The 15,297-nt window shown below is 37.3% G+C and overlaps 1 protein-coding gene across 2 annotated transcripts in view; it reads left to right on the top strand.

Moving 5' to 3' along the window:
• Positions 1 to 15,297, top strand: part of LOC132393238 (X-linked retinitis pigmentosa GTPase regulator-like) — a 71,841-nt gene that overhangs the window by 19,196 nt on the left and 37,348 nt on the right. For both annotated transcript variants that reach the window (XM_059968241.1, XM_059968240.1), the window contains exons 5-11: positions 301 to 459; positions 4,970 to 5,119; positions 7,318 to 7,476; positions 9,690 to 9,845; positions 12,865 to 12,989; positions 13,486 to 13,677; positions 14,528 to 14,714. In XM_059968241.1, the coding sequence (XP_059824224.1) occupies positions 301 to 459; positions 4,970 to 5,119; positions 7,318 to 7,476; positions 9,690 to 9,845; positions 12,865 to 12,989; positions 13,486 to 13,677; positions 14,528 to 14,714 (1,128 nt within the window). The remainder of the gene's footprint in view (positions 1 to 300; positions 460 to 4,969; positions 5,120 to 7,317; positions 7,477 to 9,689; positions 9,846 to 12,864; positions 12,990 to 13,485; positions 13,678 to 14,527; positions 14,715 to 15,297) is intronic.

The following is a 15,297-nucleotide window of genomic DNA, read 5'->3' as shown; positions in this document are numbered from 1 at the left end:
AGGTTGAGGTTTTTTTGACACTGTGCCACTAGGCTCTCTATCTCCTTCCTCTTTTCTGTTTCTTTGTTTGAGATCCAGCTTGCTATGGTGTCATTCTTTGTTGATTGGACTTGTTTCCGATGTTTAATGTTAATAGTGGGTGATATTTCACTGATTTGATATATAACCAAAATCTTAAGATATAAAATAGTTACTGCCTACCTTAGTTTATCACAAGGACTTTATACAAAAATAATCGCAATTAAAGGTGCATTTGCAAGGATTGTTTGTATATACAATTGATGTCAATGTGTATTCCAGAACAAGGAAATATATATGCTGCTGGTGATAACAGTGAAGGACAGTTGGGCCTGGGCAATAATGAAGAAAGAACAGTATTTCAACGTCTGGAATATTTCAAGGATAAACAGAAGATTAAACAACTGGCTGCTGGGTCAAATATTTCAGCAGCCTTAACTGGTGAGAAATAATGAAATATTATTCAGATTTGGTAACATTATTAACTATGTATGGATCAGAAAGACTTCATGGTTGTATTGTTTGAATAGTTCAGTAATAATTTTCTCTTGTGTTTTTACTACTTTTTATCAATTAGTTTGTGAGCTTTGCTGGAAAGCTTAACTTTTCTTGTCTGTGCCAGTAGGTACATTAAAACTTTGCACATCTTTTGGTAAATGTGCTCTTAGAGTGCCATTAGGTGGGAAATGCTGAATGTTTGAACCCAGTGGAAATGAAGTAAGATGGTGTCTGACTTGAATAGGTATCTGGGTGATGCTTCTGTGAGTAAGCTGCCCGTGTTTGAACAGTAGAGGCCAAAGATTTTGGGAAAATATTGCTGAAGAATAACAACTTGTGGATGTTATACAAACATATGCACAGACATACAAATTTGGGTCAGGGTAAGATTAGAACATAAGAAGAGTACCTGTCCCTCGGCCCACACTGTTGTGCCAAATATATAAACCTACTCCATGATTACTCTAACCCCTCCCTTCTACATAACTCATAATCCTCCATTTTTTGTTCATCTATTGCCTAAGTGTTTCTTAAATGTCCTTACTGTATCTGCCTTTATCACCAACTTCACAGTGCATTTCAAACACTTAGCACTCTCTGTGTAAAAAAAAAAAGCACCTCTGATATCTCCTTTAAACTTCCTTTCACTCACCTTAAAAGGATGTCGTTTGATAGTAACTATGCTTGCCTTGGGAAAAAGGTGCTGACTGTTCACTAAGCTTATGCCTCTCATAACCTTATACACCTTTATCAAGTCTCCTCTCAACCTCCATTGCCTCAAAAGCTCTAGATTGCTCAACCTTTCCACAATAGACATGTTCTCTAATCGAGGCAGCATCTTGGTAATGCTCTGCACCCTCTCTAAAGCTTTCACTTCCTTATTGTAATGAGGTGACCAACATCAAACGTGTATTCCAAGTATGTGTAAGCTGAGCTTTATGGAGCTGCAATGTTACCTCACTATTCTTGAACTCAGTCTCCAGACTAATGATGGACACACACTGTATGTCTTCTAAACCATTCTGCCATCTGTCGCAGAAACTGAGGCATCTGTGGATGTGGATCCAAGATTTCTATGGACCCCATACCTCATGACTTTCTGAATAAGTCTTTCATTCAGAATCTGTCAAGTGCCTTACCACATGTGTCTATGCACACCACATCCACCGCTCTACCTTCGTTAATTTATTTTGTCACTTCCTTGAAAAATTCAGTGGTTCATGAGGCATGACCTGCCCTTCATAAAGCCATGCTGACTGTCCCTATCAGACTGTGCTTTTCCAAATGCTCATAAATCCTGTCTCTAAGAATCCTCTCCATTAGTTTGTCCACCCTGGTCTACAATTTCCAGGATTATCCCTATTACTTTTCTTGGATAAAGGCATACATTTACCACCCTCAATCCTCTGATATAGTCCTGTGGCCAGTGAGGCTACAAAGTTAATTGTCAACACCCCAGCAATCTGTTCCCTTGCTTACTGTAATAATCTGAGATATGTGCCATCCACTCCTGGGGACTGATCTCTCCTAATGTTGTTTGAAAGCTCCAACACTGCCTCTTTCTTAACCTCAAGAGGCTCCAGCACATTAGCCTGTTCTACGCTGACTATTCGTCAAGGTCCCTCCCTCTTGTGAACATTGGAGCTACATATTCATTAAGGGCCACTCTACCTCTTCTGACTCCAGACACATTCAGATTCTATCACCTTCTGGCTGTCCTTCGTCCCCTCCCCCCCCGCCTTTTTATTCTGTCATCTTTCATCTTCTGTTCCAGTCCTGAAGAAGGATCTTGGCCCAAAATGTCGACTGTTTATTCATTTCCATAGATACTGTCTGACTTGCTGAGTTCCTCCAGTATTTTGTTTGTGTTGCTTTGGGTTTCCAGCATCTGCAGAATTTCTTGTGTTTTTAACATCGGATTCAGATTTATTTATCACAGGTACATTGAACCATACAATGAAGTGCATCATTTGTGTTAACAGCACATTTATTCCTGAGCCATTTCTCATTTATCCCTTAGCAATCCTATCCTCACTCTAGTTCTCCTGTTCTTCATGTGGTTGTAGAACACCTTGGGGTTTTCCTTAATCCTATTTGCCAAGGCCTTCTCATGTCCTCTTCTAACCTCCTTCCTAGCTACCTTATAACTATCAAGATCCATATCTGTTTTTTGCTTCCTATACCTTAAGTATATTTCCTTTTTTCTCTTGACTAAATGTTCTGCCATCTGCCACATCATTGTATATTTACTCTCAGTGGCACATGACATAGGTAGCAATCCAAAGGTTGGTACCCATGAGGTCCTGCTTTATTGCTTCCTTTCTAATTCTTGAGATTTGCTCTTCAGGACCTCATCTGTTTTCTTCCCTATGTTGTTAGTACCAATGTATGCCAGAATTTTTGGTTGCTAACTCTCCCTGTTAAGATTATTGTGAACTCGATCTGATATCTCCCTGACCCTGTCACTTTGGTTCTCCTGTCCATTTCCCAAGCCAATGAATTCCTTATCACTACTGCTCTCCCCTTGACTTCCCTTTCTGAGCCACAGAATCAAATTTGGTAAAAGACTTGGTCACTGCAGCTTTCCCCTGGTAAGTCTGGCTGGATACTCTACTCTGACTGCATATTCTCTTTCCCTCTCCTGATAGTCACCCAACTACCTGCCTTCTGCAACTTCAGGGTGGCTGTTTTCCTGTAACTCCTGTCCACCAGCTCCTCAGTTTCCTGATTGTTGAGCCCCTTTTTTGCTCTATATTTGATAAGATCATTGTTAATTTGACTGCAAGTTCATCTTTGCATTCTTGTCTATCCCATTCACCCCATTGTTTATCAAGAATTGAGACAGAATCTGCCTAAAGAATATTCAAAGACTGTTTTAATTGTCCCTTGAGGAAGAGAGTTCCTAAAACACACAACCCTCTGCGAGGGAGAAAAAATAATACCTCATCTCTTTCTTGTTGGAAATTCTTCGTTTTAAATAGTGATCCCAGTTCTAAGCTCTACTACAAGAAGGTAGGGATTAATCAAAGGTAGCCAACATAGCTTCCTTAGGGACTGATACCGTCTGATTAATTTGACTGAATTTTTCAGAGCTAATCAAGTACATTGATGAGGGTAATGCAGATGATGTAGTCTGCATGGAATTCATCAAGGCACTTGGATTTCCACATGGGAGATTGGACCAAAACCTTAGAGCTCATAGGATCCAAGAAAAGTTGGTTTACTGAATCTAAAACTTGCCTGGTAATTGGAGGCTGTAGAACATGGTCAAACATTGCTTTGCGATTTTATGTCTGTGATAAGTCACGACTACTACAATTTGAATGTGAATGTAGGAGGTATGATTACTAAGTTTGCAGGTGAGACAAAAATCGATGGTATTCTTGATTACATGGAGGATTGTTTTAGAATATAAATCATACTGATGAGTTGGTAATAGGGACATGGCAACGGCAGGTAGAATTTATTCATGATAAATATGAGGTGGAGCATTTTAAAAGGACTAATAATGCTAGAACATGAACAATGAATGGTATAGCCATAGGAAGTGCTGAGGATCAAAGCTAGGTTTGATTTCCTTAGAATAAGGAAGGCTGAAGGGGGGAATGAATGAGGTACACAAAATAATGAAAGGCTTGTTATTTTAGATAATGAAAAACTTCTCTTCTCAGCTTTGCTTATAATTAGAGGGCTTTGGTTTAAGGTAAGGCTGGTTGAAATCTAGCTGAGTGGCAGGCAGAGATAGGTGCTCTCACTACATTTAATCAACATTGAGATGACAATTTGAAATACCATAGCATAGAAAGACATGGACCGCATGCTGATTAGCATGTGATTAGCATAGGTAGGGTTTTGTTGGCCTGCATGGACATTGGTGAGATAAATGGTCTCTTCCTTTGCTGTATGATTGAATGACTCTGTGCTTTATCATTACTATAATGTGCCGCTGATAGAGGTTGCCCAGGTTTTGGGAAGGTTATAGGCATGCTAATTAAATAAAGCATTCTTTTGGAGATAGGGTGAAATCTTTATTAACTTCATTGATTTTGTTTCGGACAAAAGGGAATGACTTTAAGTACTTGCTTAGAAATCACCGAATTCTTAAAAATTTAACAGGCATCATTTCCATTAAATATGTTATAGATTAAAATGATTATTTTACTGCCTATGGGTTCTTTCTATTCATTAATTTCAAATCTACACTTCGCATGTTTGGCAATTTCATTCTTTGAGTTAGCTGTAATGGAATCTGTTAACACAACAGTGTTTCCTTAATATTTCTGACAATTAAGGAATTGAGGCATTTGTGGAATTACTGTATATTGGATGTGTGATACCATTTTTCTAAAGATTTGGAAAACCAGTTTATTTAAAGATGATGAATAACTTTTCATGAGCATTTGGTTTTTCTTCTGTTTTAACAATTTATTTGAATGATGTTTTACTTGTTTAGAGGATGGGAATCTCTTTATGTGGGGCGATAATTCTGAGGGACAAATCGGCCTTGATTCTGAAAGCAGTGTCAGTCTACCGCACCAAATAGATGTGGGCAAGCCAGTCTCCTGGGTTTCCTGTGGATATTACCATTCTGCTCTTGTAACAGGTATTAATGATAGAAAATACAAGGCAACAAGCTGATTATCACTTGTTTGCTTTCTGTTAAGAACATAGGGATTAGTAGGCTACATACTCTGCTATTGAGTTAGATCAAGATTGAACTGCATCTTTACTTAAAATACTTGCCTTAGTACCATCTTTTAACACTCATGATAAAAATTAACTTTGCTTAGGTGATTTTTTTTGAGGGGCAGTGCTCCATTGGTTTGTTATCCTAATTGACTCTACTGGGGCAGGTGCAAACATGCAATGCAAAATAATACTCAAACTTAGCTACTCAAATTAAATTTTGGCATAAATTGTTGAGAAAAAGATTACTTTTAGATTGGACTTAGATTTTATTTTCCTCTCATGTGCTCGCATGATTGTTCATAACGATCAGCCTGGATATTTGTGTCATTATAAAACTCTTCTCACTGCCTTGGTAAAGAGGCCAACATAATTAAAAGCCCTACCCACCCTGGATATTTTTTCTTCTTCTCCCCTCCCATCTGGCAAAAGATACAAAAACCGAAAGGCATGTACCATCATGCTCAAAGACATCTTTTATCCCTCTGTTACAAGACTTTTGAACTGTTTTCCGGTATAAGATGGAATCTTGATCTCACAGTTTGCCTTGTTATCACTTTACATCTGCACTGCACTTTTTCTGTAACTGTAGCACTTTATTGTGCATTCTGTCATTGTTTTTTTTCTACTTCCTCAATGTTCTGTCCTTAATGTAAGGAGATGATCTGTATGGATAATTTTATAAACTTTTATAATATTGAATGTGAATACACAGAATTATATTACACAGCAGACAACAAGTAGAAGAATATTAATTATATACAAATAATCTCACAGTGATGTACTAATAGGAAGGAGGGCTTAAAACTAAACTTCTTACTGTGTGTTGTTATAACTGCACCGAATGTGCAAAGTAATACATTAATGTATTTGACATTAAAAGGAATACATGTGCTGTGGTCCATATACATGAAAATGACTGGTAAATAACTACATAATTTTATTATTCTTTTTCATTACTCATTATTCCTGCTGCATTTCCGTCTAAGAGTAATTTACCTTGTATGGTGACTCACATGAAATACATTAATTCTAAGTTCTTAAGACCTTGCTAGTGTTCAGTTGGAATCTCTGCTGATCTGGTATTGGATATTGGACAAAGTATCATGATTTAGTGGCAGGTCAAGTGAAGTGGTTTCAAGTTAAAGCTGTGTGTTATTACTAAGCATTTGGAAATAGTTTGTGGATGCTGTTGCCAAGGGAGGAATGAAAGGAGTGGTAGAGATAAGAGTGTGGGCATGTGAAGTGAAACCTCTGTTGATGATAGTTTGGTTACAATTAATTAGAAGAGGAATTGAGCAGTGAGTCTGACCCTATCAAGCTGGGCAGCCCTAGAGAAGAACTGGAAAAGGGTGAAGTGGTCAAAAGCTGCAGATGGTTAGAGAAGGACAAGAGGGGAGAGATTACCTTTGTCAATATCTGATAAGATGCCATCAGCCTGTGGGAATGAGAATGATGTGGTTTTTACAAGGAGATCTATGTAAAATGGCACAGATTTGTGAGATTAAAATTCATTTAAGGACTTTAATGATGAAAGGAGATCAGAGATGGAGTGATAGTTCACAAAAATGGATGCATCAAGATTTAATTATTTTTGAGTAGATGGCTGTTAACAACGGTGAGCGAGACAGGCCAGAGAAGATGAAACCATTAGCTATAACACAATGGCCAGGAGTTGAAGGTAATTAGTCAATACTTTTATGGAAATAAGTCGTCAAGTCGACTTTTATTGTCATTTCGACCATAACTGCTGGTACAGTGCATAGTAAAAATGAGACAACGTTTTTTAGGACCATGGTGTTACATGACACAGTACAAAAATACTAGACTGAACTATGTAATAAAAAAAAACAACACAGAGAAAGCTACACTAGACAACAGACCTACATTGGACTGCATTCACAGAAGACCTGAAGGGAGATAGTAGAGAAACGACGTAAGATGAAAATTTGCAACTGCTGCACCATTAGAATTTTATCCAAGTAAATGGAATAAAGAAGGGAGGAGCAGAGCAGATTGTCCTGATCTTGGTGACAAAAAAGGCAGTTACAACAATTAACATAGTAGGGGCATCTGTGACTGGATTGCCATAACACACTTATTGGTTTTTCACAGGTGATGGGCAGCTCTATACATTTGGAGAATCTGATAATGGAAAACTCGGATTATCACTTGATCAGCCAATAAATCATCGGATCCCACAGCCTGTCAATAATATATCAGGAAAAGTCATTCAAGTTTCATGTGGGGGTGGTCACACTATTGTTCTTACAGGTGTGTTGGAAAAATGAGATAAAAACACTGTCAGATTAATTGTGCACCAACATTTGTTTAGCCAAATGTTACATTGTTAGTGATATAAAAAAGTCACAATTTTTACTTAAAATTGTTTTCTAGATTTGTGTGAAACTACTGATTAAGGGAAAAAGGTAAAATTTCACAAAATTTTACAATCAAACAGATGCATTTTAAAATCCTAATTTCTTTGTGCATTTGTTGAAGTATTGGAATTACTGAAAATTGTTCCTCATGGAATTTGAAATCGATTTTTGAATTACTTTATTACTTTGGTATTTCTGTAATCCAATTTTTCTTCCAGTTATTAGATATAATTCAATTAGTTCAACACTCTGTTACAATTGCATTCAAATAAAAGACAGCTAAAATCATATTCAGTGGAATTATAGATAACAGATTTCCTGTCAATAGTCTCATTTTAAATTTTAAAATTGTTTGAAATAGACACTGATGTGCTGAGAGCAAACTGCTGGACATAATAGTTGCGTAACAGCCTTTAAACAAAGTAGATGCAAAGTCAATAAATACTATTTTCCCAGAGTAGATTACAAATAGGACCAAACAGTGGTAGTCTGACCATGCACCTTCCCTGATTTTGGGCCTCCTTGATTTTTCTAGCCTAGTTCTTTTTGCCTTAGTGAAGTCCTCTATCATTTAATTGTTTTCTTCTCCCTCTGTGGCCCTTTATGGAAACATTTGACCTGGTATCTGTGTATTTCATGCCAGGTAGTTCTCCTTTTGATATTTTAATAGCAGTCTTGGAATACATAAGTATCTTAGATAAGCCAGCTCTTCTTCCACTCTAAGCTTACTCGATCCCCTATTTCAGCTATTGTAAAGCTTCATAAAATCCCTTTTGTAAATAGAATGGCAAATAAGAAAATTCTTTAACTATCTCCCACTATCTCCACTTCGTGATTTTAAGTACCTCAGTAAAATATCCTTGCAACCTCCAAAGTTTGAATAGAAGCATTCTCAACACCTCTAGAATATTTCCATAAATGAAGTCCCTTATCCCTGGAATCTCTTTAGGGCTCTTAGTCTGTATCTTTCCTAAAGTGTGATGCTTAGAACTGGACATAACATTCCATCTGTGGCTAAGCCATAATTTATTAAAGTTGACAGTGTCCTAACTCCTGTACTTGGTTTATCTATGCACTCATAAAGCATAATATTTTGAATTTCATAATGCAATCATATAACCCTAGATATTTTTGTTTTTGTGCTCTTTTAGAGCTCTATTTTTTATTACCTCTTCTCATTCTTCCTACCAAATAGAGTCACAGAGTTATGGAAGACTATAGCACTGAAGCAGGCCCTTTGGACTATTTAGTCTCTGCAAACCATTATTCTGCCAGCACCCAAACCATAACCCTCCGGACTCATGCCATCCATGTACTCAACCAAGTTTCACTTAAATGTTGAAATCAAACCTGCATCCACCACTTCCACTGGCAGCTTTGTCCACACTCTCACCACCCTCTGAGTGAGAAAGCTGCCTTCATGTTCCCTTTTAAGCACTTCACCTTTTGCTTTTAATCTAGTCTCACTCAATCTCAGTGGAAAAAGCCTGTTTGCATTTACCCTATCTATACCCCTCATAATTTTGTATACTTCTCTCAAATCTCCCCAAATGTAGCATTTCACAATTCTTAGCAATATGTTTTATATGCTATCCATCTGCCCATATAGTTCAACCAGACCTCCATTTTTATTTTGCCCTGTGTACCCAATTCTAAGTCATTAATATGTGCAAGATATAAGGGGCAGCACCGTAGCATAGTGGTCAGCACATCGCTGTACAGCACTATTCCCACTGCTCTCTGTAAGGAGTTGTATGTTCTCCCCAGGACAGTGTGGGTTTCCTCTGCATGCTCTGGTTTCCTCTTGTATTCCACAGACCTATGGGTTAGGTTAATTGGTCGCATGGGTGCAATTCAGCAGCATGGGCTTGTTACCACACTGTATCTCTAAATAAAACAAACAAATCATTAAAAATTGTCCACACCCCTTCATTCAAGTTTATATGCAGAATGATTTAACATCCTCTAATACCTAATGCACAGAGACACGGTGTAATTTGATTTTAAATTTTGTTTGATGAAGGGCGAAATTGGCAATATTTATTGATTTTATGCTTACATTTGTGAACAGCTTCACTCCATATCCTGTATTTGATCTTTCTGCAGAGGAAGATGTGTATGCATTTGGCTTTGGACAATTTGGTCAATTAGGACATGGCACATTCATTTTTGAGTCTTCATTGCCAAAGGTGGTAGAAAGCTTGAAGAGAAAAAATATACAGTTTATTTCATGTGGGGAGAATCATACTGCAGTAGTGACAGGTATGTGATGTTGCAACATTCCTTCATTGCTCCCAAGTATTCAATATACTGTATCTTTTCTATTTGTGGATCCTTAATTGTCACTGCATTCCCAGTGTCAGTGGCAGCATCCAATGTGGAGACCAAGCTTTGCTGATGCAAATCCCACCAGAGTTGGTGAGGGCGGAGGGGTGGGGGTGTCTCTGGCATTCAAAAACATTAGAAGACTAAGTAAAAAACTGTAAATTACATGTTGTGTGCTGTAAAATATTTGCTATATTCCCTTGTGGCAATTACTCTGTTCCAGGTTCATTTCCCACTGCTGCCTATAAGGAGTTTGTACACTCTCCCTGTGACCGCATGGGTTTCCTCCGTGTATTTTGGTTTTCTCTCAGTCTAAAGACATGTCAGTTGATAGATTAATTGGTCATTGTAAATTGTCCAGAGATTAGGCTAGGGTTAAAATGGGTGATTGCTGAGTGGCTCAGCTCGAAAGGCCAGAATTGCCTATCCCACGCTGTATCTTAATCATAAATATCATGCAGTGATCAGATACAGAAATAAAAATGATGTATTGATGGCTGCAAATTGTGATCTGCAATCCACTCTCTGCACACACCAAAGTCTGTATCAGAGGAAGGATTCAGACATAAAGCTCTGGGTCTTGTTTCTTTTGTTTCTGTTTCCAAAGCAAGAGTGTTGTCTTCAAAGAGCATATTCCCTCATACACTTGGTGGTCCTATTATCTTGGATCAATATTTCTACTTTTTGATGTCTGTGCAACCCTCATGTTTTAATTGAAGATAACCTCAAAGAATTTCCTCTGGCTCCCTCAAGTCCTCAGTCCGTGACTAACATGGATGTATTGCTGTTATTTAGATAGCTTTTCATCAAACATTTAGGTAAGTTTTCATTAAACATTTAAAAACAATGTCCTGTCCATCATGGCTGATGTTCAATGATCATTCACACAATCTAATATCATCAGTTTTAAAGACACTTCTTCCAATCGTGATGCCAGCAGCAATAAGTATGGAGATGGATAGGTTCATTTTCAGAGCTGAGCAAATAAAGGTTTCAAAGGTACATTTAATGTCAGAGAAATGTATACAATATACACCCTGAAATGCTTTTTCTTCACAACCATCCACGATAAACAGAGAAAACCCCGAGAACAGGTCCCATTACCGCAAAAAACTGTAGTCAGGATGTAACTCCAGGTCAGGGTCTTCAAAGGAACCCTGAAAGGGAAAAATAGAGATATTAAAGATGGAAATAGAGTTGTTTCCGAAGATGTGAGCATAGGAGTCACCATTAAGCGCCATTGACTCTCCTAAGGACACCTTCACAGAAAAAGTACAAATGAAAAATGAAAATAACTGAGCAAAACATTATGTTCCAACTAGTTATGTACAATTTGAGGCTCCCAGTAAAATACGGAAATAAAATATTTACTTTCATATATTATTTGCAGTGAGATATATCAAAACCAGTGCTAGAATCCAATTCATTTGAAATTATCAGAGCAGCACAATAATTACCAAAGTTTGAGAATGATTAACAGAGAGGAGGGCAATAACCTTGCTGTGCTTTGCACTGTCCATTATGAATATGAAATGATGATTCAGAACATTGGAACATAGCAGTAACATGCTATGCAAATGCAGTCATATGGAGAGGGTCCAACTTGATCAACATATAAGGTGTTTGGAATATAAGCCATTTGACAAGTATCTCTGTGAAATCGGTCACCTGACCTAAAAAAGTAAGGCAAATACCAATCGTTAGAAAAATAACTGCTGGTTTCTAGGCTAGATACTTGAGCCCAGTAAATGAAAGCCTTTTGCTGAGCATATTCCATTAATGCTTCACCTGACAAGTTACTGTTCTGTGAAGCAGCAACTTGAAGGTAAGAATACATATTGTTTGAAATGATGTTTTCAATTATAAAATAAACATTGTCAGTTGCTCTTAACTCTGAGGCCCACTGTCTTTTCTCCTTTCCTTATTTTTGTCACTAGGCACTTTGTTCTTCAGGTTTTGTACCCTAAGAACTGTAAGCAGTGGAATTTTGCATTTTTCTATTATTGATCAGTTGGCAGTTTCTGTCACATTGGGAAGTAATATCTCTATCTAGTTACATTTTGATTTAACTCTGTGGTAGTTTCTCAAATCCTTTTGAAGGATTGAGCAGTGATCAATTCTCTCAAAAAGATATTGAGTAGTGTCATTCTACTCACCTTGCTATAATATATGGCAGGAGATGTTGATCACATTTTTTAATTGCTTATACAGTATATTATGTTCTCCAGATTGGTCCTAGGTTTGGGGTATCATCTTTTAAGAAGAGATTAAGCAGTCTGGGCTTATGTTTTCTAGAATCTAGAAGAATACTGAGTGTGCTGATGAAGCATCGTTCTTTTGGGGCTTGAAAGGATTGGTACAGCCTTTCTTCCTGCTGGGGTGTGTAGAGCGAAGGTCACAGTTTCAAAATAATAAGTCAAATATTCAGGACTGGAATGAAATGAATTGTCTTCACCTGGATGGTAATGAAACTTTGGATTTCTCTACCCAAGAGAACTGTAGATGCTTGGTCAATGAGTATATTCAAGTCAAAGATCACTATGTTTTGGGATATTAAGTAAATCAGATATCCAAGTCAAGTTACTTTTATTGTCATTTCGAACATAACTGCTGGTACGATACATAGTAAAAATGAGACAATGTTTTTCAGGACCATGGTGTTACATGACACAGTACAAAAACTAGACTGAACTACGTTAAAAAACAACACAGAGGAAAAAAAAACACACAACTACACTAGACTACAGACTTACCCAGGACTGCATAAAGTGCACAAAACAGTGCAGGCATTACAATAAATAATAAACAGGACAATAGACAATATCCAAGTGCAATACAAGAAATTAGTGCCAAGATAAAAGCTGAGCCACGATCTTAGTGAATGATAGAGGTGAAGGTGTTGCTGAATGGCCAACTGTTGCTTTTATTTATATTTTTATTTATTTACCATGGGTAGGTAATGGTCTTTTATATACCTTTGGTGATGGGCGACATGGCAAGTTGGGACTTGGGGAAGAGAATTTTACCAATCAATTCAAACCTACGCTATCCACCAGATTTTTGAAGTTGGCAGTCAAATCGGTATGTATTTTAAAGCACTTGATATTGACACTTATACATCATTGAATAACTGAGATTGATGCATGTTTACTCTGTAAGGGATATGAGGCTGCAACCCTAGGTATTGGTTAGGTGACAACACATTTTTACTGTTGAGTGGAATATATTGGTAATTTATGAATCTCGGGTTATTATTTCATTTCATAGTAAATGAAGAATTCATGCTTCTACCAACAGGGTTTCTAGAATATAGTGTTGTGTTTTGTGTAAAATTATTTTTTGCTTTATGCCCAAAATGTTTTGTAGCAGAGCCTCCAAAACTTCCTTTGGGGCTGCAGGTGACATTTTAATTGGTTGATTCAAAAGAAGAATCCAATCTATTGAGAATGATACAGTAGGAACAGTACTGCTATTCATTGTATTCTTCCAGTTTTAATAAAAACAATCATGCTCAAAGTTTATGGAATTATATTCCATAATCTAATTACTGCTATTGCTTTTCTTGCCTCTTTTATAGGTTGCCTGTGGAGGATGCCATATGCTCGTGCTTGCCACCCCCCGGCCAAAAGATTCAGAAAATATTATGATTGAAAGTGATGACTTAAACAAGAATTATTTAGTTGATACGTATTCCATGACATTGGGTGATTTATCTACAGCTAGCACATTCCATCGATCATTATCAGCACGTGTTAGGCGTCGAGAAAGGGTACATGTTGAAACTGTATTTGTTATCCGATGAAATATAATTGAACCTTTAACTCTTGTTCTTTGGTCACAAATGGTTTTCTAGTGATTGAAAATTGCAAAACCAAATGCTGCAGACAAGACTCGGTGGAAGAGATTTGGAACAGTGTGGATGAGGTAGTCAAATTAGCAAACAAGGTCATGTTGGGTGAATAAATGTAGAAAATAGACTAAGGCAACATGGGAGCAACACACACAAAAATGCTGGACTGCCGAAGGTTTTCGGCGCGAAATGTCGTCTGTGTTTTTTCCCATTGATGCTGCCTGGCCTGCTGATTTCCTCCAGCATTTTGTGTGTGTTGCTCGGATTTCTAGCATCTGCAGATTTTCTCTTGTTTAAGGTGATATGGGAACACAATTTAAATTAAAATTGATTGTGTGCAGGGTGATAACTGATGCTGACTATTCAGAGCAAATAGTCTATTTTTGTATCTGTATTTCTGTAACAGGTTTATAGGCAGTTTTCTTTTGCAAAGAAAGGAAAACCAGAATGAACCTAGACTCCTTAACATCTGGTTTGAATATGACTTTACATTAGCTATTAGAAGAAAGAGTGATGGGAGAGAATGTCTCCCTTAGAGACTTGTTGCCGACTGCTTTCTGCCAGAAACATTGACTGAATGTTGAATGTGTGGGAGTTCCAGAGGCTTTCAAAATAATAATAGCATCTACAAATTTTGATTGGACCAAGTAAAAATTAATGATTACATTGTGGTTATTTGTTCATCATCATTCCTTTAGAGTACTGATCTACAGCTCTAGATTTAAATTGTGATATGGAAAATTTTATTTACATACAGTTTTGTTTCCAGGAAAGATCTCCAGAGCAGTTTGGTCAGATGGTACATACATTGCCTCCAATTGGAGCTAGTTTCGTGAAATCTTTCCATGCTGGCAGTAGGACAATTCCTGGAGTGAAAGACATTGAAAAAAATCTCATTGCCTCAAAGCCAACTATTAATGTTCAGCTCTATGAAGAATCACCATTATTCAACACAGGTAATGTACATTTTGGATTTTCAATGTCCTTTGTATTTTGTTTTGTAGTTATAGGTAATTATTTTGTCTCTTCTATTTGTACTTCTTTTTGACTGATCCTTTGCTTCTTTTTCCAGTGCTACCTGCTTTTGCCTTGCACTATTTTTTCTGTTTTTTTTTTATCTCTGTTGCCTTCCACCCAACCATAAACTTGCCTTTTGCTCTCTCTTACTCTACATGCTTCCTCTAATTAAAAAAAATGGTTACCTCTACTTCCCCCAGTTCCTGAGAAAGGTCATTCTTGAAGCTTTAATTCTAATTCTGTTTCCATAAATACTGCCTGACTTGCTGAGTATTTCTAGCATTTCTGTTTTTATCAACTGCACTCCTGATAATAATACACTGTATTGCATTGTAAGTAAAATTGTGTGAAATTACAGCAATTTTGAACCTGTTTTGGGTATTAGATTTTATATTTCTCATTTCTGAAGTATGCAGTGTGATGCAATGCTATAGACTCACTAATGGGCCAATACGTGTTAACTGTGGGTGTCTGTGTTGCAGGGAACTGCTAGAATCAACCACTTGCAGATAGGTAACTTCC

Source organism: Hypanus sabinus, chromosome 4, assembly GCF_030144855.1.
Source record: "Hypanus sabinus isolate sHypSab1 chromosome 4, sHypSab1.hap1, whole genome shotgun sequence".
Lineage (NCBI taxonomy): Eukaryota > Metazoa > Chordata > Chondrichthyes > Myliobatiformes > Dasyatidae > Hypanus > Hypanus sabinus.
Note: the sequence above shows the minus strand (reverse complement) of the source record. Positions and strands in the feature narration are given on the sequence as shown.